Source organism: Vespa crabro, chromosome 11 (genome assembly GCF_910589235.1).
Source record: "Vespa crabro chromosome 11, iyVesCrab1.2, whole genome shotgun sequence".
Lineage (NCBI taxonomy): Eukaryota > Metazoa > Arthropoda > Insecta > Hymenoptera > Vespidae > Vespa > Vespa crabro.
Window position 1 is genome coordinate 5243709 of NC_060965.1, and position 25075 is coordinate 5268783.

General features: G+C 27.5%; 7 protein-coding genes across 21 annotated transcripts; 4 read left to right on the forward strand and 3 right to left on the reverse strand.

Annotated features, from left to right (window-relative positions):
* Window positions 1–502: 502 nt before the first annotated feature.
* LOC124428025 (protein FAM50 homolog) lies at window positions 503–3174 on the reverse strand. 3 transcript variants are annotated; one of them, XM_046971588.1, is made up of 5 exons: window positions 2994–3174; window positions 1554–2285; window positions 1268–1422; window positions 1047–1159; window positions 503–959 (listed from the first exon to the last, which is right to left on the reverse strand). In XM_046971588.1, exons 2-5 carry the CDS (start codon window positions 2209–2211, stop codon window positions 836–838), a joined length of 1050 nt encoding a protein of 349 aa, XP_046827544.1. In that variant the 5' UTR covers window positions 2212–2285; window positions 2994–3174; the 3' UTR covers window positions 503–835. The 3 variants fall into 3 exon arrangements, with proteins under 3 accessions (XP_046827544.1, XP_046827545.1, XP_046827543.1); XM_046971589.1 differs by lacking the exon at window positions 2994–3174 and adding an exon at window positions 2530–2603; XM_046971587.1 differs by lacking the exon at window positions 2994–3174 and having other exon boundaries at window positions 1554–2452.
* Window positions 3175–3363: 189 nt separating this feature from the next.
* On the forward strand, window positions 3364–10442 carry LOC124428026 (N-acylneuraminate-9-phosphatase). Its single transcript, XM_046971590.1, has 3 exons — window positions 3364–3620; window positions 8888–9371; window positions 9502–10442. Exons 1-3 carry the CDS (start codon window positions 3507–3509, stop codon window positions 9687–9689), a joined length of 786 nt encoding a protein of 261 aa, XP_046827546.1. The 5' UTR covers window positions 3364–3506; the 3' UTR covers window positions 9690–10442.
* LOC124428018 (neurochondrin homolog) lies at window positions 3630–7692 on the forward strand. Its single transcript, XM_046971570.1, has one exon. The coding sequence runs from the start codon at window positions 4987–4989 to the stop codon at window positions 7234–7236; it is 2250 nt and encodes a 749-aa protein (XP_046827526.1). The 5' UTR covers window positions 3630–4986; the 3' UTR covers window positions 7237–7692.
* Window positions 10443–10541: 99 nt separating the features above from the next.
* Window positions 10542–11649, reverse strand: LOC124428027. The gene is made up of 3 exons (XM_046971592.1): window positions 11269–11649; window positions 10843–11199; window positions 10542–10774 (listed from the first exon to the last, which is right to left on the reverse strand). Exons 1-3 carry the CDS (start codon window positions 11647–11649, stop codon window positions 10727–10729), a joined length of 786 nt encoding a protein of 261 aa, XP_046827548.1. The 3' UTR covers window positions 10542–10726.
* Window positions 11650–11673: 24 nt separating this feature from the next.
* Window positions 11674–14434, reverse strand: LOC124428019. 4 transcript variants are annotated; one of them, XM_046971572.1, is made up of 7 exons: window positions 14093–14423; window positions 13527–13747; window positions 13136–13413; window positions 12684–13002; window positions 12219–12605; window positions 11910–12145; window positions 11674–11815 (listed from the first exon to the last, which is right to left on the reverse strand). In XM_046971572.1, exons 1-7 carry the CDS (start codon window positions 14133–14135, stop codon window positions 11800–11802), a joined length of 1500 nt encoding a protein of 499 aa, XP_046827528.1. In that variant the 5' UTR covers window positions 14136–14423; the 3' UTR covers window positions 11674–11799. The 4 variants fall into 4 exon arrangements, with proteins under 4 accessions (XP_046827528.1, XP_046827527.1, XP_046827529.1 ...); XM_046971571.1 differs by having other exon boundaries at window positions 11723–11838; window positions 14093–14434; XM_046971573.1 differs by lacking the exon at window positions 14093–14423 and adding an exon at window positions 13950–14075 and having other exon boundaries at window positions 11723–11838.
* Window positions 14435–14580: 146 nt separating this feature from the next.
* Window positions 14581–16648, forward strand: LOC124428023 (alpha-methylacyl-CoA racemase). 3 transcript variants are annotated; one of them, XM_046971585.1, is made up of 6 exons: window positions 14581–14697; window positions 14782–14877; window positions 14998–15139; window positions 15250–15393; window positions 15500–15746; window positions 15824–16648. In XM_046971585.1, exons 2-6 carry the CDS (start codon window positions 14800–14802, stop codon window positions 16329–16331), a joined length of 1119 nt encoding a protein of 372 aa, XP_046827541.1. In that variant the 5' UTR covers window positions 14581–14697; window positions 14782–14799; the 3' UTR covers window positions 16332–16648. The 3 variants fall into 3 exon arrangements, with proteins under 3 accessions (XP_046827541.1, XP_046827542.1, XP_046827540.1); XM_046971586.1 differs by having other exon boundaries at window positions 14587–14877; window positions 14998–15076; XM_046971584.1 differs by lacking the exon at window positions 14581–14697 and having other exon boundaries at window positions 14744–14877.
* Window positions 16649–19525: 2877 nt separating this feature from the next.
* Window positions 19526–25075, forward strand: LOC124428022 (Golgi pH regulator). 8 transcript variants are annotated; one of them, XM_046971578.1, is made up of 8 exons: window positions 21451–21584; window positions 22943–23106; window positions 23212–23318; window positions 23393–23803; window positions 23877–24058; window positions 24138–24323; window positions 24594–24659; window positions 24760–25075. In XM_046971578.1, exons 2-8 carry the CDS (start codon window positions 23060–23062, stop codon window positions 24958–24960), a joined length of 1200 nt encoding a protein of 399 aa, XP_046827534.1. In that variant the 5' UTR covers window positions 21451–21584; window positions 22943–23059; the 3' UTR covers window positions 24961–25075. The 8 variants fall into 8 exon arrangements, with proteins under 8 accessions (XP_046827537.1, XP_046827539.1, XP_046827535.1 ...); XM_046971575.1 differs by lacking the exon at window positions 21451–21584 and adding an exon at window positions 22219–22397; XM_046971577.1 differs by lacking the exon at window positions 21451–21584 and adding an exon at window positions 22244–22454.

A 25075-nucleotide genomic window follows, 5' to 3' on the forward strand; every position in this document is an offset into this window, starting at 1 on the left:
TATAAAAAACAAAGAATGGCAATGTTGTTTGGAGATATGATTGATAAGAATGACGACATTATCCATTCTAATAATAATCCTTACTGTGTTAATGATGAAGAAAAGAAATTATTACGTGAATTAAGCGAAAAAATTTCAGTGAGTGATTCAAATATTTTAACATAATTTAAAATATCGTTAATATTTTGTAAAATGATAGATACTACAAAATGATAAAAATTATAAAAAGCCTGGAATACAAAAAGATATGCAATTGTCATCAAATATATGTAATGCGCATTCAATAAGTAAGCCAGTTAACACTGTATCAACAATAAGTACTTTGCAAAATGTAGATGAAGAAATTCTAATAGAATTATTAGAAGATTCGAAAATAACAATGGCTTCATCTGCTGATGGTAACAAATAATAACGTCTTCTAAAAAAAATTGATGATTCTTTCATAACTTTTCTCTCTTATATAAAATTATGTCGTACAAGGATAAGAAATAACATATATATATATAATCTCTAATAAACGTCTTTTATTTTATGCTATTTACAGAAAGATTAAAAGTTGGAATTGAAGTTAAATAAATAATATTTTATCTTACAAAGTTATAATTAATTTGTCAATATAAAAACACATTCATACTACATTTAAATATAAACAACTTGAATACTTTGTCACTTATCTAATTTAGACAAAAGTAGAATGAACAATATGTTTTAAATATTAAATGCCAAAGACAGTTACCTACAAAGTATTTTAATCTATTATGTTATATAATATTTATAAAACATTAAACATAATATTTTCTTGATTTTTACAATCTTCTATACAATTTAAAATGTATTATTTTATTAAATCCTTCTTTTTGTTTTTATCCGAAACCGTATACTTGTCATAACTTTTTGTTGGATCAAAAGGTTCCCATCTGCTGGCAGGAAATATGTGTTTATTTCTTTCATACCATGATCTAAAATATATATAAAATTGTAATCATTATTTTTATATTCATAATATTTAGTTTATTATAAATATATTAAAGGCAGAAAAATTCTACCTTAATAAGACTTTCCCCGCATGTGATTCTTCCGTTTCAACAGAAGCATCATGCATAACTCTAATATCATCATGAACATCAAATGTAAAAAGAGGTCCACTCTTCCCTCTTGCCTGAAATAAATAAAATTTATAATATATATGTTAATGTTCACACATTCACCTGTCAACACATACAGTATAGTAGTTGAACAATATTTTTATTATTTATAAATAAAATACCTTGGTGACAATAAAGTCATAAAAAGTATAATGATGTGGCAAAATAAGATCTTCTTTGACATACATTAATTGGTCTGCCATTACAGTTTTAAGCTCACTAAATTCTCTTCTTAAAACTTCCAGACATCTTTGAAGGAGTTGATAAATTGAATTACCTGTAAATAGTATAAACTAATAACAATTAATATTGACTTCTATTGAATTTACAAATATACAGAAACAACAATATTAAACAATCATAGATTCATACAGTTTTATAATATTTTTAATGTATATAAACATTTACCTTTTTTCATAATTACACTACGTCGATGACCAGATCCATCCCAATAACTGAAAGTAATTTCTATTTCTTCTTCTTTTAATGCATTTTGTTTTTGAGCCCATTCTTGTCGTAATTCTTCTCTTAATCTATTTTCTTCTTCTTCTCTTTCTCTATCTGGTAAAAAGCTCGTATCCACATCAGGATTCTTTTTAATTTTTTTTATAACCGGACCATAACATTCATTCTTTGATTTTTCTGACTTATCAGATTTTGCATCAGATTCCTCATCTGATTGTTCAGACTCTTCATCTAAGTTAAATGATAATGCTTGTATTTGTCTTTTTTGTTTATTTTTCTCTGCTTGTTTTGCGGCAAGTGCTCTTTCTTTTTCTTGTTCCTTTTCTTGTTCCTTTTGTGCAAGTTTCCTTTCACGTTCCTTTACTATGTTCTCTTGCTTAGCTTTCATCTCATTCAAAGTAACAAGACCAATGGTAGATGTTTTTAATTGCTGTTCCACAGCATTATAATGCGTGGCAAATTTGTTTTCTATATTATGAATTTTCAAGTCATCTTCTATTTTCTTTTTTCGCAATTCTATTTCTTGCTGTGCAATCTCACGTTTTTTCATGAGTTGCATCGCACGGCCAGCTTCACTGGCAGCTCCTTTATAGTGTGCCATTTTTATTCACAAAAATATATTAATGTAATTAATAATCAATTTTTTTATATCAAAATCTTCATATACTTTCAGACCTATGATAAAGATACTTTATTAATTTCGTCTTTTTTTTTTCAAATATAACTTTATCATAAATACAAAAATTATCCTAAAATTAATTTATCTTAATTTTATATGACATTAAAGGCATCAATGGCCTTAAATTCACTGTTTATTTTGTTTAAGCTAAGTAAACATAAATTATATTGAACACATTTTAAAATTTCACAATAATAGTATTATGTTTTGTTAATCAAACAAATTAAGTATTTGTTTTACTTTTTTCTTATAATAGAGATTCTTAATACTGAATAATATAGGTTTGATATATAATCGTACAAAATAGGTTATAAGACCTCACAACAAGAAAGTGAAAACTACACTGTTCACAAAGTACTCGAAATCATAGTTATCGGGCGGAAATTATGGGACACCTTACGATTTCTTTGAGAACTAATGAAAGTTACTGATGATAAATATATAATAACAACTAGCGCTTAGTGATATTTCTTTAAAATTCAGTCGATATATGCCATTTTTATAGCAAATATAAAAAGATTAATAAATTGTTCTATTATTATGAAACTTATATAAATTTAAACGTATTATTACAGATTATTAATATTGTACTTGGAGAAAATCTAATTATTTTAATTGTTATCACGACAAATTGACAAAAGTTAAAGTTTAAAAAAAATATTACCAGTTGTCAAATATATTAATAAAATTCTTTGATATCTCACCAGATGTCACTACGTGAATCGATCGCGTTGGAACAATGCCTTGAAAAGCAAATATTTTTTCTTTTATTTTTCTTTTATTTGATAAAATGATCCGTCGTTTTCAAAGTACGTACAAATCAAAGTTCACAATTACTACGCTGTAAGTGATATATAATATGAAGTAAACATGCATCACGAGATCAAGAATTAATGATATAATGATGACGTCTTAGACGCAAAAAGTTCACGATCTAATCACAATAATAAAATATGGGAGTAGGGGAAATAGGAAAGCTTGTGTGGCGAATCGAACGTGGCGCGTCGTGACGTCCATTTGATAAGAGGATAAAAAAAAGTGGGAAGGAGGAAAGACGTAAGAGAGAGAGAGAGAGAGAGAAAAGAAAGAGGACGGGAAGAAAACCGTTAAACGCGGACGACCGTTCGAGCGTTCATATGCGCTAGTCATCAAGTGAAATTAATTGGCAAATTCACCGACGCATGGTTGTACAGAATACGCATCCTTTTTAAAATACAATGGCGACTTTCAGTACGAAGAACTTTCGCTTGGCTGGCATAAATGCTATCTTCTTCGATTTGGACAATACTCTCATCGAAACGAGAAAAGCTGATAGTCGAACCTGTCGAAAGGTATATATATATGTATATGTATATAATATGTTTCAAACCATTTATATTTAGGAGACTATCTTTGCTCCTTTCCTTTTCTCATTCCGTCTCTTTCATTCTTTCATCTTATCTATGCTGTATAATATACTTGTGTATATATATATATATATAATATATATATATATGCATGTAGTATGTATGTATGATGTGTATTCGGTGGTGTAGCATATATATATTATATATATATATATACACATAGTATACATGCGTACCGTTCAATGATACATTCATATATAATTACGTATAGTATAGATTTGAAAGAGAGAGAGTGAATCGGTAGGTCGCCAGAGGTCAGACGTGTCTCGTTTTATGTACGTTGTTCTTGCAACGAAGCTTCGCGGGAAGATACGCGACGTTTTACCCTTTGAAAGTTCTCCCTTCTCGACGACGAGGATCATACCCGAAATAGATACGTCCCCCTTGGCGATTGTAATTCGAGCCGACTCCCCGTTATAGCACTTTCTTCGCGACGACTATTTTCGTACGTACCGCGCCGTTACCCCTCGGTATCTTTTCATCGTCTTCTAAGCGCAAGACGCAGAAAGTGCTTACGAACGAAGCAACGTGTTTTTTAACGTTCTTCTTTGGATACCACCCACGTATTTACTTTTGCACATCGTTCTTAAGAGTTTCTTCAAAGGAATAACGATACGAACAAACGAAGATTTCCGAATGTTATCGTTTTGTCTTAAACAAAGGAGACAATTCGAAAATAATTGATGAAATTGAATTGCTCAATATTCTTAACAAAAAAAAAGAAAAAAAAAATTAATATTGAATATTTTTTAATTATATAAAAAGAAAAAAAATATATATATAAAAAGAAATTATTACAAACTCGATCGTTTGATATCATCGATAAGAAGGATTAAATTCAAATCAACGTTATTATATGGATAATAAAGAATTAGTTTTTTGAGATAGAGAAAAAGAGAGAAAAAGAAGAAAAAGAAAAAAGAGAAGAAAAAGAAGAAAGGAAGCTTACTTCACTTTTTCACGAAAGCGTTTACACGTACGTACTATAGATTGAAACTAAGAAGTTATTTTTATACCGAAAGAGAGAACGTGTCAAAGGGCAAGGCTATAGTGCTTGAGGTGTTTGTCCTAGCTAAGCTCCTATGCCAGTTTCCTTTCGACAGTGGTACGTGTAAGGCGTGACTCCAGAGCATTCTTAATCTGTGGATTCTTATGAATATATTATAATTTTTGAGCATCATTTATTCGATGCACTTTGTGAAAAGTGGCCAGTGATATATTTCTGTATTTTGTATATATACATACATATAAATATTTATTTAAAATACATTGATACAAATAAAGCAACAATATGAGTATTCCAGAGGATGTAAAAAAATGCGTTGCCATTTTAAAGTCGGTTAATACCGACTCAGAAAAGTTTGCAGTTCTTTTCATGGTAACTAAATTAGTAAATGCCAAGGATTGTAATCTAGCTGCTAAACAAATGCTTTTTGAAGCCATTGGTACAAAATTTGTAAAGAAATTATTATCAAGTGATACAGTTCCTGTTGATTGTCCAGCACAAGTGTACAAATCAGTAGCACTATCCATCCTTTCTGCCTTTTGTGGAGAGCCAGAATTAGCATCCCATCCGGATATGATAACACATGTACCTGCTCTTCTTGAAATTATTTCTCAAGCTGATGAAGATGCAGCTGATGACATGTTAATTATTGTTAGCGAAGCTTATAGATGCTTACAAAGCATTGCACAATTTTTACCAGGTCAAAAAATACTCCTGGAACATAAAGCAATATCTAAAATGTGTGACATTTATTCAGAAAAAAGTTTTCAAACCGACGAAGCTTTAGACATTTTAGTTACTTTAGTTGGAAGATATGGTCCAGATGCTTGGGATGCGACTGATACAGTACCCTTTCATGCAATTATGAATAAAATTGCATGTGATTTTGAAACGGATCACACAGAGAGAAAATTTAAATTATCAAGTATTTTGCAGGCATTATTGATTTCTTGTAGAAAAGAATTGATATCAATGACTGCAAAAGATGAATCTTGGCCTCTTAGTATCCACAAAGGATTGAGCGACATTCTTGGTTCAAAGATAGGGAAAAATCAACGAGATCCAGCTTTGAAATTAGCTTCAGTTATGATGGATCTCTTAGGTGCTGAATGGACCATGTTAAATAAGGAAAAACCAAAGATACTTATATTATTGTTAATTCAATTAGGATCAATAGAAGTTAGAATGCAATTGGAGGGTCATCAGCTTAAAACTGTTGTTGCAAATGGCGAATTAGTTACAGCTTGTTTTGTAATTCTTGAAATTTCTCTTATGTATATTATCTCAGATCAATTAGATCTAGAACAAAAAGAAAAACAATCTTTATATACAGCTTTGAAAGGTGCCTTTGCTGCTATTATTGGCCTATTAAATTCAGTATCAAAAATGAAAGAATTAACTGATATCAAGGAACGTATTTTCGTTTGTGCAATGATTAGAGTACTTGCAGCATGGCTAGCACAAGAAACAACTGCAATGAGACCACAAGTTTATGCGGTATTGCCATTTGTATTAACAATAGCCAATGATACATTTTATGCCTATCGTAATAGAAAACTTGCAGAAAAAGCAAAAGCAGGTGCTAAAGGTGGAAGTACCAAAAATGAAGAAGGATCATCCTCTGTTGAATCTATACCACGTGATCCACTAAGTGAAGTTGATTTATTAAGATTACTTTTACCAGCTTTGTGTTATTTAGCAGTAGAAGAGGATGCTAGAAAAATTTTACTTACTCACAAACAAGATGAAGTCTTATTTGAAAGTTTATCTTATCATTGGACAATAGTACATTATAAAAAGCCACCAGTTCCAAGATCGGAACGCTTAAAAGCATTGAAAGAAACAGATAAAACAGATGAATTGGATTTACAAACTTTAGAAGAAATGAAGGATTCAAGGACAGCAATGGTTTCTATATGCAATGTTTTAATGAATATAACTGTGCTAGAAGCCAAATTAGTAGAGGAATCTCCCATATATATTTCTTTATTGAAATTCATTTTCAATAATCTTCCAGAATTGAAACAAATGCCAGAGAATTTAGTTCTTCATGGTCATTTAGCAGTCCTAGGACTCTTATTATTAAAGCAACAAGCAAAACGTATTAAAAAGAATGATTTTTCAATATGCCGTTATATTCAAGCTACTATTAGATTTTTATGGGATGCATATATAATAGATGAAAGTAATGATCCAACTGAACTAGTTGTTGCTATGTCCTATAAAGAACGTTGGATGGAACTTATGGAGCTCTGGTTTCTTGGAATGCAAACAATGGCTGGAGTATTACAAGTAATACCATGGTTATCACAATTTACAATTGAATCTGGATGGGCAGAAGAAATTATTGAAACTTTGAAAAAAGTTAAAATAGGTAGTTTACAACCAAATGTAAAATCTGCCTTCGAAGATCTACTATGTCATTTGGTACAGGCAGATCAGGGTGTTGCAGCAGTTTTGAAAAAATGTGGAGCATTGACAGTTTGCAGAAATCATCGTATGATGGAACTTGGAAAACACTTGTTTGGAGATTAAAATTTTTTATTAATAATTTTTAATCTATTTAAAAGTAATTTTTATTAATTTTTGCAAGATTCTATATGCTTTGTACAATTAGAAATAGAATTTATAAATTTATTGTATTCTACTTCGAATAATTTATGTATATAAAGTGCTGCAAAATGTTTAAAAAATTTAATATTTTATTATATATCAGTTATAACATTAAATTATAATGATGAAAAAATTATATCCTTATAAACAGCTATTTGATTGCATTACTTACAAGAACTTTTCATTCAGCTGAAACTCTAGAACCTCTTAAGAATTTGTCTATTCATCAAAATTGTCTATACGTACGTAATTCGAATGTAAATTTAGATATTAATGTATCTGGAAATAGTTTGTCTTTGGCATCAGGAAACAAACAGGATTTTCTAAAAACAAACTTTTCTACATGTTTTTACTATGAATATACATACATTTGTAGAATATGTTTAATTTACTCATTTATTTTTTTTTTTATATTCTGTTTATAGATGTAATTTGTTATGTTATTAAATAAAAACTTTTTATAATATTATATATATATATATATATATATATATATATATATATATATATATATAATCTTGTTGAAATAATAAAATTGAATTTTATATTGGTAACAAAAAATTACAAAAATCTGTATAAATTATCATTAAATATTTTTTAGAAAATATATCTAGAAAAATGTATATATAAAAAGGAACAATATACTTACAATATAGTAAATATGGTTTATGGTATAAATTTAATATGTAATAAAAAAGATAAAATTTATAACAATATACATACATATAAATAACTATAAAATATAATAACATAGATACTGCAATATCTTTGTTCCTAATTTCATTTGTAATAATAGAAATAGAAAAATAAGATTGCCATTAAAGAAAAATATATTTACAGCTTTGTAACATGAGACAAACATTTTTTTTTATTAAAGTAAATGCTGTTACGATTTACCTTTACTTTTTCTTTTTATTGATTCTGAAAACAAATTACAACATTCATTATAAACATGAATGTAAACGTATCTTATAGTTGTGGTCGAATATCTAATCTCTTTTAATTATTATTTAATCTAATGGATGGGTGATTCTGTATCCAGAAATCTTATAGCCACAACTTATAGAGTTGGAGCATCATAAATTTGTTGTTGGCACAACTGATTTTGTTGTGATTACAGCAACGTCCGCGGGTGCTACTTCGAGTGTCCACTAATCGGCTCGAGTATTTCAATGAATCAATGCATTTTCTAGGTAATCATTAATATGAATTAATGTCCTATACTCCTAAATGATCGCTTCTGTCCTTTGATCCTGTGAAGTCTCTTTTAAACTGTACATATCCACGTTCAATATTTTATCCACTTCAAAGAATTATACTTTATTTATGATTACATTGTTTAATTAATAATTTAATTTGTCATATATTATAACATCTTGTGTTTAATAAAACAAGTGTTATAATGTAATATGAAAGTATTTTTATAAACAGAAATTTATTGAATGTGGTGATCACTGTTATCCTTTAGTTTCCTCTCATTTTTCATTTTCATTCATCATTCTTAACATTACTTGAAACGAAAAATGAAAGAAAAATCTAAATCTAATCAGTGACATTATATATGTATCTTTAGCTGGCCGAGGAGCTGACACAAGAATATGGAATTCCTGAAGAAGTATCCATAAAAGTTACAACTACATATTTGAAGCTCTTCAGAAAATGTCCAGATAATATCACGTGCACATTAGATGCCTGGCGAATGATATTATGGAATAAAGCATTAGGAGAAAAGTTTTCATATTTAGCCAAAAAAATTTACGAACGTTGGCTATATTTAAGATACCAATATTTGGCATTAGAATCTGATACAATCTTATTACTTCGTCGGTTGAGAAAAAAATATTTATTGGGATTAATAACGAATGGACCATCAAATGCGCAATGGGAGAAAGTGAGAAAGCTTTCATTAGAACAATACTTTGATATTATTTTAGTATCAGGTGACTTGCCATGGGAAAAACCAGAAGCAAGAATTTTTGAAGAGGCATGTCAGTTTCTTAATGTGACACCAAGTAATTGTATAATGATTGGTGATAAATTAGAAACAGATATCTTAGGTATGTTATCTATGTATAATAGAAAACATCAAATATCTACATCTTTAATAATTCATGTAATAATTCACGTTTGTACAAACAAAACACATTTAATATATAAATCTATTAATAATATGTTTTGATAAATTAGGTGGAATAGAAGCAGGCTTTGGCGCCACTGTATGGATACCTACTATAGATAAACCACGCTTATCTATAGAAGATCCACAACCAGATTTTACTGTAAGACGTTTAATGGATATTTCAAATATATTGAACCGTAAACCAGGTGCTCCAGAACTTGAAGATACTTCCTCTAATGCTTCTGATGGCAGTTAATGCAATATTGAATGCTTTTATTTTCTTTTTTATGGTATATAGTGTAGTTATATACATTTCAAAAGTGACGTTATATTTTTAATAGCTAACTGAGTTTGTGTTAGATATTACAAATAACAGTCATTAGCCTGCATATATCGAATATCACAGATCTTGTTTTATTTCTCTTTAGTGTACTTTGGCGAATACTGTCTTATTATTTTCTTTTATGGTTACCATTTTTAATTATTAAGCATTATTAAGTATCTACAATGGTTTAGTTGAAAATTGTATTTTATATTATGATACTTAAGTATTTGTATCTCGAATTCTCTGAAAAAAAAAGAGATGTAACAAATGTACAAAGCACAGTGCACAAATAGACCTATATAGTCATGAACTTGGGGGTAAAACAACCCGAGTGTGATAATGAAAGGAATAAGCAAGTCTTATTCTGAATAGATACAAATAGACTATTATACAAAATTTATTTGCAATGTATAAAATATTAGTATACTCGTGTACCACAGTGATTTAACTGTGCATACTTGTTTGGACTTGCACGTTTATACGTGCATCGTGTAATTATTTGTAGATAAATTATGTGTATGTACATACACAAGCGAGACATATATTTTTTACTGTATATTTTATTTTTATTACAAAAAAGAAAAAAAAAATAAAGGAAAACAAGTTTCACATGATATTCTCGAAACAATGGGAATCTCTGTAATACTACACTTACAAATATAAAAATAAATATGTATGCAATGATGTAAGTGTATCTTTTGTAAATATTAAACGGTCCTTAACATTTATAGAAATATAAAAAAATAGAGCATTAATATTTAAGCATAAAGTATACATACAATATTTATATTATAGATGATTGCAACTTATAAAGATGTTTTTATTTTATGTTACATCATTTACATTTATAATTTTTTCTTTGTCATTCTTCTCAATTTCATTTAAAGAAGTTTTTATATCTCCGTTAGCTACTGATTCATATTTATTTAATTCTGATACATTCATTTTTATTTCATCTAGTTCCTGTATCATGTTAAATTATTATCTGATACATTCATTCTTATTTCATCTAGTTCCTGTATCATGTTAAATTATTAATGATTTAAAAAAATAAGTTTTCTACATCTGAGTTAAATTTTCTCACCTTTTCACTTCTTTGTTGTATTATATGGTTTTCAAATTCCTCGTCCTTAGTAATACATTTTGAATTTTTCCTTTTATACATGTCCAATTTCGTAATACAGATACCACAAGTATTTGAAACGCATGGCAATAAATTTTGAATTGGTTCATTAATTTTTTCTTTTGCTTTAGAATTCTTCATCTTGTTAGAAATTGGTACTAATTTATTTAATTCTCTGACTTTTTTTGGCGATGCACCTTTTGTTGGTTTAGTAGAGGTACGTCTCATCAACTTATTATTATCAACAGGTTTTGAATTTTCAGATTTTGATGAAGTTGTTTCTTTCTTAAATTTTTTCGTTTGTGTTGTTGGCCTTGCCTAAAAATCATCAATATTTGTTATGCATTCTTTTTTCCTTTATAATTTATATCTTAATATAAAATAAACCTGGCCATTTATGCGAGAATTGTTTGGGCTTTTCTTTCTTTTATTTAAAAAAAGTTCTTGTGTTGATTTAGTTATCGGTATCCGATATTCATAACCATTTTTTTCTTCTGGTCTATTCTCAGTAATATGTGATGTATTGGCTTTGATTTCAGCTATTTTTTCACGACTCCATGCGAGGACATCAGTTTGAACAATACTTGGAATCTGCATATTTTCATTTATAACTTTTTTCTTTTCTTCATACATTTCTGTTATGTGCACTCCTAATTTGTTTATTTTTTTTCTTGAACCAACACTTATTTGTACTTCTTCTGTTTGAATGATCTCATCCGCAATATTCAATGGCTCTTCTTGGTGTAATCGTGAAAATGTCGAGCACATTCTTGTGCATAAATTTTATTTATAATTTTACAATTACTTGTTACATACACTAATATAATTAATGTATATACAATTAACACAATATCAATATATTTTACACCACAAAAACATAAACTTATTTGTTAACTATATACAGAGTAACAAATATTATCAGCTGCTCTGTTTGCTACAGATAACAAAATAAATAAACTGAAATTTTTATACGCATTTTTACAAGTTTTTACAGAAATATATAATGAAGCAAAATAAAAGTAGCTTACGGCTCTGTATAATTATCATTGAGTAGAGTTACTGGGTTTCGCGGTGTTTGGATTATTTCATCTTGTTTTGATGAAAGATCATCAGTGGTTGAGCTCTTATTATTCTCTTTTTTCAATATCTCATTGTTAATAAAATCTTCGTTTTCATCTTCATTCATTTCTATACAAGTTGTACTCTCTGTTTGAAAATTCACATCTTCTGATTTATTAGAAAATGTTTCTATGTTTAATTCTGCCTATAAAATTTATATCAACTGTTAAAAATAATTTTGGAATATAATGTAACAAAATAGATTATGAAAACTATACCATATTGTTAAGGACTGTTTCCATGCTCTTATTCTGTAAACTCTTACAAATATTTTCTGCTTGTTTAGGATCTATGCCAACTTCTAATAATGATGTAAGCACATCACGCTCTGTTACAAGGAGTTCTGGATTTGCATCAATCAAAACAACTGACTTTCGACATCTTGGTTTTTTATTACATTGAGTTTCCATTAATTTTTGATAGGATAATAACTTTCCTATTACTTTATTCTCATCCAGCACCTTTGGTGGAGTTGGTGGTCTGATTTCATGTTGCTGTATTTGATTTATATTAAAAAATTCTATATCATCATCATCCGATTCATCAGATTTTTCTGACATATTTAAGAAAGTTTTCAATTGATATATCTCTTTTAACATTCTATGCTATATAAGAAATAAAATAAGATTTTAATATATTTTTTAATTTAAAGTTACAACTTATATAGATAGGCATATATTTACCAGATCAAGTGTAGTTCTATATCGTTTTAAATGTTTTTTAAATATTTCATTCAGTTCTTTATCAGTATATATACCACTTTTAATAATTTCTTTGGTAATCTCATAAGCAAACTTAATGTATCTTGCATCCTCTTTCGCTTGAATTTCTGTATGTTTACGTGTATAATTTTGTATTGGACTTGATAATGACGAAGAAGCATGATCTTCTTGTACAACAGAATTGGAACTTGTATCAGAATCAGAAAGATACAGATTTGTGGGTGATTTGAAAGGATTTTCACAGGTAACATAAACTGGTTTTTCATTACACCTGCATTTTCTTTTTAAAGAAAATTCTAATCAACATTTAATGTCAATTCGAATATTATTATGGCTATTACAAGAAATTACTTAAATCTTTTACTTAAAATCTATTACTTAAAAAGAATTGTCAATCAAAATTAATATCTTACCTCTGAATGATACATTGTAAATGTTGCTTATGTTTTTTTGAATTCAAGTCTTTGATATGCTTTTTTCCAGTAGTTTTTTGTCGACTTTGTGATAATATCTTTTTTGATTTTGGCACTGAATGATTTTGATAAATATTTTGATCGTTACTCTCGGTATCAGTAGCTTGCATTTTCAATCGTGAAAGATCTATGTTGTTTATATTACATGGATATACTTCACAATTCACTTCTTTTGCGTAATGTGAAGAATATTTATCTAAATTCATCCGAAGAATATCCTGTTTTATTTAATATAATATCATCAAAGAAATTTAAACAATTTTATATTTAGTATATTGTATTAATATATTCTATAATATATATACACACATTGAAAAATGTATGAACATACCATAGGATGATGCTTGGTATCAAAAGCCAATTGGTCAACAAAATTATCTAAACTGAATCTCCTGGGAAGTTGTACTTTTAACTGTTTTTTCTTATTATTTATATATTTTTTATTTTTAGTATCCACAACACTTTTTGCTAACAAAACTCGACGTATGTGAAATCGCATAGAATTATAGGCAGACAACTGTTCAAAATAATTTTCTCCAGCCAGGTTATACACTAAATAGAAAAATAATTATATACAATAATTTTTTATTATATAAATTCTTATATTTATGTCATATAGAACACATTTGGTGTATTGTGATAAATTAAAAGCATTTTTCTGCTTCTTCATATAATATACATATTAACTTGTAAATAATAAAAATATGGCCAAATTTATATATTGGCAAATAGCTTTGGAAAAATTAAGACTCACATTACTCCAAACTCAGGCAACATTTGGAACGTCATAGGTTTGGAATATACATGCATGCAAAAAAGAATACTTATATATAGGTACTCAAACAAAAAGACTCAACAACTATTATATAAAGAATATAATAAATACATTATACGTACCACTGCTTTTGAGATTAATTTCGCTGTTGTGAAATCGTATCATTTTTTTTTATTGAAATATATAATTAACTTCAAGTAAACACTGTTTTAAACTCTAAACTTTCAAATAATATAAAATAAAATATATTTAAATCATGCTTTATCCATTGTAAATAATAAATTTCAGCACTATGGTAGAGTCTTGATAAATATTTAAGCTTTTGTTCGAAAATGTTCAGTCATATTTGGAATAATTTTGCTTCAGGCAAAGAAAAAGTAAAATCTTTCTTCTTTCTACTTAAGATTGACTGTACTATAAATACGTCATCATGTTGCTTAGTAACAGAAGATAATGCATGACTTTATGCTATATATATATCTATTACACACACACACACACATACTCAAGCATATACATTTTTTATTTATATATGTTAATAAATGGAAAATTAATTCAAAATAGTATAGATTATGCATTTCATTTTTTGTATATTAACTATATGCATATTAGATGCATTCTATATTTTATTTATATTTTATCAGTATAGCAAAGGAAGTATATTTAATATCACACTCAGATAGCATTTGGAGGCAACAAGAAGACACATACACTACAGTGAAAACAAGTATTTTTATTGGACGACTATTTTTTAGTAATCAAGCAATTTTAACAAAAATAACATTAATTTTGACTATACATGGCATTAAAGGGGATAAAAGTTATTGAAATGGCTGGAATTGCACCAGGACCATTTTGTGGAATGTTATTAGCAGAATTTGGAGCTTCTGTAATAAGAATAGATAAAGTAAGTACGATAAATTGAAGTAAGAATATTTTTCAATTTTACTATATTAATGAGTTTATTTACTTGCTATAAATATTATTATTATTATTATTATTATTATATATATTCTTTTTGTTTTAGGTTAAAAATTCCCAGGTATTACCAGATTTTATTGCTCAAGGAAAACGATCTATAGCATTAAATTTGAAAACAGAGAAGGGTATAGATATTTTAAAGAAAATGTGTAGTCATACTGATGTAATAATAGATCCTTTTCGTAGAGGTCAATAATATAGTTTTCTATAAATCTAAAAATAAGATTTTTATTCTATTTTTATTTTCTGTCATTATATACATATCTATATATATATTTTTATACAATTTATGTAATAGGTGTCATGGAACAAATGAAAATTGGACCTGATGATATAATGCAGATAAATAAACGGATTATTTATGCCAGATTAAATGGATTTGGGCAAAAAGGTTCTTATGCAGATATGGCAGGTCATGATATTAATTTTCTAGGTTTATCAGGTATTAATATATATTTTTTTTTTCAAATGTATAAATATTAATATTTTTTATTTTGCAAAGTTGTTATATATTTTATTGCTTTAGCAAATGAATTGTTTTCATTTAGGCTTACTTTCTTTATTTGGGCGTGCTAAAGAGAAACCAACACCGCCTGTCAATCTAGTTGCTGACTTTGCTGGTGGTGGTTTAATGTGTGCCTTAGGTATCCTTTTAGCACTTTTGGAACGTAATCGTAGTAATTTAGGCCAAGTAGTAGATATTTCTATGGTAGAAGGTACAGCATATTTAGGAAGTTGGTTCTTTAGATCTCAGTCAGTGGATACTCTTTGGGGTAACCCACGTGGTCAGAATTTGTGAGGATGCTATTTTTTTTTCCTATTTTATCATGGGATTGTAATTTATCTATAGTAATTAAAACATATTCTTGTAGATTAGATACTGGCACACATTTTTATAATACTTATGAAACAAAGGATAAACGTTATATGGCAGTTGGTGCTATTGAGTCAAAATTTTATAATATTTTGTTAGAGAAACTTGGTTTATCTGAGGATGAAGTACCACAATTTGGAAATTTTGATAAAAATCATGCATTATTTGTTGATATATTTAAAACAAAAACGCAGGCTCAATGGTGTGCTATTTTTGATGGTGTGGATGCTTGTGTAACACCAATTTTAAATTTAAAAGATACACCTCATCATCCACATAATAAAGAAAATGAAACTTTCAAAGTTACAGAAGATAATTGTGCAATACCAAATCCTGCACCACGATTATCTCGTACACCTGGTATTTCAATGGCAACTTGTAAAATTCCAGAACAAGGAGAACATAGTATTGAAATTCTTACTGAATTAGGATTTAATTCTAAAGAGATAGATAATTTTTTAACAAACAAGATAGTTACACAAAGTCTATCTCAGTGTAAATTATAAAGCTATCCTATAATTACAATAAATTTAATATATGTTATTGAATAATATTACAAATAATAATATATTTCAATACAATTCAATAAGTATCTAATAATATTGACAAATATTGGGTTGGAAACTAAGTGATTGCGGAAAGTGTAAAGTCCATATATCGACAAAATGCGCAATCACTTAGTTGCCAATCCAATAGTTGGATAAAAGCAATAAAAATATATTTTTTATAGCATTTTACGCCTGGTGTTATGATGATTTATATCAACTAAATAGAAAGTATATATTTAAAAAAATAAAATACAATATATTGGGTTGTTCGGAAATTATTTTTGTTTTTTTTGTTTGTTTTGTAAACATAAACAACAATTTTTTTATAATATATAAATATTTTATTTAATTATACATTGACCATTTTGATTCAATATCTTTTAATATTTTTCTGCTTGTAACATAATTCCATGTTCATAAAAAAAAACTGATTGAAATGATTTTTGACATTCTCATTTGAAGAATGTTTTACCATTTAAGAAATTTTGTAAAGACCGAAACAAATAATAATGGCTCGAATTATTATTGTTGTAGACAATCCATTATTTATACACTTTATTTATTCGCCAGTTATTAATCGTTTTAAAAATGGATTATTATTTGATGCCTAAGGAGTAAATCACAAATATTAATGTGATAATATTAATCTCTCTTTAAGAATGTGTAAATTCCATATATCCAGCATTGAAACGAAATCAACTCGTTTCATGTGATCATAAATAGTCGAATTCGACAAATTTAATTTCATAGCAATTTCTCGTGTTGTTATGTTTTGTTTCAATCAATAGCTTTATTTTATTTTTATCAGCTTTAATTGGTCTTCTAGAACGTGGTGTATCTTTGATATTAAAATTACGAAATAAAATTTTACAAATCAGTTTTAGCACTGGCATTTTAATAAGACATCTATTTCATATAGGTCACATAATTTTTTTCTTTTTTACCAATATTTTTACCTTTTTTGGTAATAAACAAGTAAAATATGCCGAAAATACTGCTTTTAATTCTTCACATTTTATAAGGCACCAATAAAAAATAATCAAACAGAATTCTTTACAAGTATACCTTCAAATGTTAACTATCAAAATATATAATAACAATATGATTTATAATGAAGTTAGCTGCTTAAAAATACAATTAATATCTCTTTGGGGAAAAAAAAACGAAATTACAAAATATAAAATTAATCAACAAGATTTCATTTTAAAGACGAAGATTTAACTTAAAATCTTACTTTTTCACATTTTTGAAAAAGCTTTTTTTTCCTGAACACAATTGTATTAAAAAATATTTTTTTTTTCGAAAATAGCTTATAAACAAATAAAAAGCTTTTTCCAAAATTCGAAAAAAAGGAATTCCTAAATTAAACTTTTGTATTTAAAGTGAGACCTTGTCATTAAAATCGATCATGAATTACACGCGTTGTCATTGTTGGCGTAAATATTGTTTTCGATATTTTTTTTGCGAAGAAAAAGTTTTGTACTGTGGCGCCTCAAGAAATTTGCGGCAAAAGCGAAAAAGCTCGTATCCTTACTACTGATTTCTATATTACCATATTCTATATTGAATGTGAAATATGTTTGTGGAGTATAAAGTAGGAATTATCTAGTAGAATTTTTAAAGCATTCCATTTGCAAAGAAATGTGTTTCACGATGCTCGTATAGAGAAGCATACTCGGTCACTTCATATTCTCGGGATAGATGATTTTATGATAAAATTAAGAAAATTCATGTCCAATGTTATAAAGATTGTAACGCGCAAGAAACTTATATTTTATTTAAAATACCAATACTTAACAATTTTAATCTTAGAATAGTTGGCCTTGTGTAATATAAACATATTTACACAATTTTTCTTTGACGATAACGGAGTTAGTTTTTTTTTTCTACTACGATGCGTAAAAATTGAAATCCTCGTTTTCTAAACGTGAAAACTTATTAATATACTTTCGGTAATTTTATAATCAATTTTAAAATCTCTAATGTACGCGGAGTATAATAAATTAATATTTAAGCAATAGTTTAAACAATAAAATGATGGAAACGCAGGAGAAACTTAAAATAATTTTAATATACAATTTCAATACTTAAAAATTTTTTTCTCTTTAATCTCAGGATTGTTGATCTTGTGCAATATAAACATAAACGAGCTTTTTTTTTTTTTAACTTTGACGATTATGGAATTAGTTTTATTTTGTACTATGACGTGTAAAGATCGAATTCTCATTTTCTATAATATTTCTTTGGATTAGTATGCAGAATTTCTCATTTTCTTTTACTTTTTTTTAAGTTAAATTAAATTAAATTCATCGGTTGGACCCATGGACATGGACCTTTGTGCGGATTGCTGTTTCAGCATTGTATAGAATTCTCGAATGGGAGCCTTAGAATGTGGGTTCTTCGGTATGAACCCTCGGATGGGTCTTCTTCTTTCAGTAGAGAAAAATTGAACTCGATTTTGGTCGAGTGAAATGATATTCAATGATGTTCACTTCTCGTTCCGAGTTCCAGCGTTGTCGTGTACGCTTACGTTTCGATTTCTTTTTCTTTTCTTTCCTCGTCTCTCTTCTTTATCTCATATTTCTTCTCTTTCTCTTATTTCTCTTCTCTTTTTATCTTTCAGGAATCATCGAGAGATCATCGAGGGATAGATTCATCTGCGATCGGATGAGTCCGATGTATCGTCGAATGGCTGCGTTCATCATTGATTTTTATGCGAGAATATGAGAAGAATAAGGAAAACATTTGCGCTCGTATTGGCAGGCACGAGTAAAAGTCTTATAAGGAATTTTATTTAATTTGTTCGAAAATTCGATTAGATTACCTTACGAACGTGGTAAAATAAAGTCATTGTTAACTCGTGGGTCTTCACATGCAGCAACTTCCACGTAATGAGACTTAGGTCGATAATACTTATGATATATTGAAATCTAATTGTAAATAACGCAATGCAAGTACTATCAGACGAATGGCGACTGCATATTTCAATGTATTTTCAAAATACTTTCAATCTGATTAAACATTAAAGTACTAATACTTTACATTGTTAATAATACTTCTACAGGCAAATAGATAAGATATAGTTAAATTAAAATTACACATTTATTTCTATAAATTCGCAAATTTATATATTAATTATTATATGTGTTAATTATATTTATTATTCTTTATCGTGAAACAAATGCATATCGACGTCGTATCTAAAATGGATCACTGGATGGATCACTAGATGGATCACTAGAATGAAGACGTAAGCTAATATCGAAAAATGATATACATGTAAGAGATTGTCTGTTTGACTTTACAGTCTGCTAAACTACTTACTCTAATTCACATAAAATCAATTGTTATATCATACGTTAGTGAAGAATAACCAAACAAGCTTATGTACCGATACGATAGACGCTTGGTGATGATAGTATTTCCCGCTTGTATTCGTAGTTGATATTTTATCCATACCTATCGCTGAAATCATATACGTTTCGAACAAAAGGTAGTGAACAACTTTAAACCTACCAATATATCTAATTTGTACTCGAGTTAGTTTTCTATGATATGAAACATTGTACGTAATTCATTACCCAATCAAATTGTAGTTGCCATGTCTAGTCATGTCTTTGTCTCACTAACCTCAAATAAATGACGTACGGACGTACGTTTTTTTTTTATATATTTATATTTAACAAATAACGTATATCACTTAGAAACAATATGCGAATACATCATATTTAGTTTTTATAAATATGCAATTGAAATATATAATCATTCACAGTGATATATGAAATGTATGAAAAATAAATAGTTGTACATATTGCAGGTTACTGTTAGTAGATTGTTGGAAAAGAATTATAAATTTTGTTTAATTTAATCGTAACAATGTTGAGAAGAAGACACGTTAATATTAAAACTATGAAAGAACTTGATGCATTTCCTAAAGTACCTGAACCATATGTAGATAAAACTGCAGTTGGTGGGACTTGTAAGTAATTTTGATTAATTTTGATTAATTTAGAATAAGGTTCGAGATACAAGATATATATGTATACATGTATACATATATATGTATATATATATATATATGTATATATATATATGTATACATATATGTATTCCCTTTTTATCTATGTTTCAGTTTCTATCTTCACATTTTGTATTATTGCTTATTTAATAATAGCAGAAACAAATTATTTTCTTGATAGTAGATTGCAATTTAAATTTGAACCAGATACAGACTATGATGCAAAATTGAAAATAAATATTGATATAACTGTGGCAATGCCATGTGGTCGCATCGGGGCAGATATTTTAGATTCAACGAATCAAAATTTAGTAGGTTATGATACTTTAGAAGAAGAAAATACTTGGTGGGAATTAAGTTTAGAACAAAGATCACATTTTGAAGCTTTGAAACATATGAATTCATATTTAAGAGAAGAGTATCATGCAATCCATGAATTACTTTGGAAATCTAATCAAATTACATTGCATAGTGAAATGCCAAAAAGGTTTACATATCTTCTTATGTGATTATGTAGAATATTTTATTTTGTGATAATCAGTCACATATATTAATCTAATATAAAATATTGTTTTCTTTAGAACTCGTGAACCATCATATGTACCAGATGCATGTCGAATTCATGGTAGTATAAATGCAAATAAAGTCGCTGGAAACTTTCACATAACTGCTGGAAAATCTTTACCTCTTCCAAGAGATCACATACATATTTCTGCATTTATGACTAATAGAGACTATAATTTTACTCATAGAATTAATAAGTTTTCCTTTGGAGGACCTAGTCCTGGTATTGTACATCCTCTTGAGGGAGATGAAAAAATTGCTGACAATAGTAAATTGAAATTTTACTTACTAATATTATAAATTAAATTATTATAATAATATTATAAATTAAATTAAATTATTGATTGAATATTTAATTTATTTCTTAGATATGATGCTATATCAGTATTTTGTGGAAATAGTTCCCACTGACATAAGAACTTTGCTAAGTACATTTAAAACATATCAATATAGCGTAAAAGATCATCAAAGACCTATTGATCATTTAAAAGGATCTCATGGAATACCTGGCATATTTTTTAAATATGACATGAGTGCTTTGAAAATAAGGATTACACAAGAACGCGATACCATTACACAATTTTTAGTAAAATTATGTGCCACAGTTGGAGGTATATTTGTTACAAGTGGTAAGTGTGTATATTATTTAATACAAAGTGATTAGACTTTTTAAACATTCGAAACATTTATAGGTTTGATAAAAAATATTATACAAAATTTTTGGTATATTATATGTTGCAAATTTTTTCGTCATGAGGCTGATGTAAATAACCAAAGAAAATCTGTTTCCTTAATTGCAAGAGATTATGAAAGTCCACGAACTATAAATTTACTTCAAGTTTCAGCACCTGATAATATTGATATTATGTTAAAACCTCAGAAAAATAATTATGTAAATTGATTTTCTAAAGCATTTGCCATCATTATAGTAATATACTGCACTAACTTAAAATAAAACATATTGCATATGTCACGTCATATGTAATAAATATTGTATAGTGAATATGTTGATAAAAGTATTATCGTGTATAAAAAAAGGATTTTAAATATAGATCTAATATTAATAATGTTTTACATATCATTTTTCCCGCATGTAATTTAATTTTTAATTCGATCATTAATATTTTAATTTATTATTTTATATTATAAAAATAATTTATATAGTTTAAATTTAATATAGTTTTCTATTTTTATTGTTATCTATTCTTATTACCGGTATATTTATTATTCATTTAATCGATATATCGATCCGATCGATTAAAACGATTTTCGAGTTTTTAGCCGGATTGCCACGCGCGCATGTAAGCAGTCGACGTATCATTTGCGTCCTGTCAAATCAAAGTAGCTAGAATAAGGAGTTGTTACTTTGCAATGCAAAGTGTACCTTACATTATTAAAACATGGGTTTTTTGGAGGATACTTTTGTGATCCTTGTTACACAGGTGGAAACCCATTTATAATTCTAATGAACCATTGACATTGCATTACGAAAAAAGAGGGTTAAGTTACATATATGTAGCAATAACTAACACGTTTCTTTATTTTGAAAATTGAATTTATCATTTTCTAAATGTATTATTTAACGAATGATATAAACAATTTATTATTAAACTATTTAAATATTTATAAAAATATGAATATAAAAATATGAAAATAATTGTTAAGTCTAGTATTGTGTTCTCTATTTTTTTTTTTTTGAATACTTTTTGAATACTTGTATTGTGTAAAAACTGTACATTGATAAATATTATTTAATTATATTAAAATAGTTTTATATTTATATTTCATATATTTTTCATTGATTGTAATAAGAAGTATATTATTACAATAAATATACTATGGCAAACTTTTGTTTTTTCTTTTATGATTGAGACAATTTGTTTCATTCATATATTAATTATTATTTGGAAATTATCAACCAGTTTATCATTGGTATATTGTGCCCATATACATATCATTTTCAATTATTTTTTTATTTATTTTACAGGTAATATTTTTCTTGGGAGGATGGATATTTTTCGTAAAAAAATTATTTCGTGACTATGAAGTACATCACAGATTAGTGCAGTTAATTTTTTCTACAACATTTTCATTATCATGTACTATGTTTGAACTAATTATTTTTGAAATAATTCGGGTTCTTGATTCAAGGTAAGAAAATGTTGATATTGTAGTCTTCAAAAAAAAAAAAAGAAAAAAAAGAAAAAAAAGAAAAAAAAAGAAAGGCTTTATTAAAAATAATTTTTTTTTTATCAGTTCTAGATATTTTCATTGGAATGTTGGACTATATATGCTTTTATTTATGGTAATAGTTCTTATACCATTTTACATAGCATATTTCATTATCAGTAACATTAGATTTGGTATGTATATACCAATATACTTTTATTTTTTATCTGTATTTTCTTTAATTGATATTTATCAAATTTTTGTGTAGTAAGACTGAATTGGATAAGGCCACTTACAATCATAATATATCTTTTTTACCTCTACTTATTCTGGAAAATTGGTGACCCTTTTCCAATATTGAGTCCAAAGAAAGGATTGTTATCAATAGAGCAAGGTGTAAGTCGGATAGGTGTTATAGGAGTTACTGTTATGGCACTTTTATCAGGTTTTGGTGCTGTAAATTACCCATATTCATCTATGGCCTATTTTATGCGGCCTGTGTCTTATGCTGATGTACAAGCTATAGAAAAACGATTATTACAAACAATGGATATGATTATAGTTAAGAAAAAAAGGATAGCACTTGCCAAAAAAGGTGAAATGATTGGTCAAAGCGAAGTTCGTTCACGTCTTTGGGGAATGTTAGGTCCATTAGGTGGTACGAAAGGGAATCAAGAAAGTGTGTATTATATTAATATGATAGCAAGTGAAATAATATATGATCATCACTAATTTACTGCATTAACTTTCAGCTATAAAACAATTACAAATAGAAGTTATAGCATTAGAAGAATTATCTAGACAATTATTTCTAGAAGCACATGATATTCAAAATGCTAGAGAACGTTTAGAATGGGCAGCCACATGGCAAGGAAAATATTTTAATTTTCTTGGCTATTTCTTTTCATTATATTGCATTTGGAAAATATTAATAGTTAGTATACTGCAATATCAATAATTACAAATAATAATATTTGATAAACAATGAAATATTATATCACATTTTTTTACAGTCCACAATCAACATAGTCTTTGATCGCGTTGGTAAAAAGGATCCTGTTACCAGAGGAATTGAAATTGCTGTTCATTGGATGGGTTTTGATATAGATGTTACATTTTGGTCACAACATATATCCTTCTATTTAGTTGGATGTATTGTTTTGACTTCCATTCGTGGATTGTTGTTAACTCTTACAAAGGTACGATATAAATTTCACAATAATTATATATATACACAGTTATTCAGTCAATTTATATCAATTAATCTTTTTATTTATATCTCATTGTATTATTTCATCTTTACATTTAACTGATTAACTAATATGCAAAATTGTATATTTAAATTTTGATATTATTTGAGTATAAGCAAAGAACGTGACTTACAATTTTTGAGACATGATTAATTTATTATTATCAGTCTTCATAACAAAAATGCTTACCACAAACGTAATTTCGTGTTCATATTTCAGTTCTTTTATGCTATATCAAGCAGCAAATCCTCAAATATTATTGTACTTATACTTGCACAAATAATGGTAAGATCTATTCTCTTTCTTTTTTATATGATTTTTTCTTACGACTGTTTTCTCACAGTGCAAAGGCAGTTTATGTAATTTTATATTCCTTTAATTCTAGGGAATGTATTTTGTGTCCTCTGTATTACTTATGCGCATGAATATGCCTGCTGAATACAGAATAATTATAACACAAGTTTTGGGTGAACTTCAGTTTAATTTCTATCACAGATGGTTTGATGTAATCTTTTTGGTATCTGCATTATCATCTATAGTGTTTTTGTATCTGGCCCATAAGCAAGCACCAACGGAACGAACATGACTAAATAAATGACTTTTGTGAACTAAATATAATTTTATTGTTATTCTGCACTACACAAAACAAGCCTTCAATTGTATATAAATCAATATTTTTCATTAAATAATAGTTCACTTTA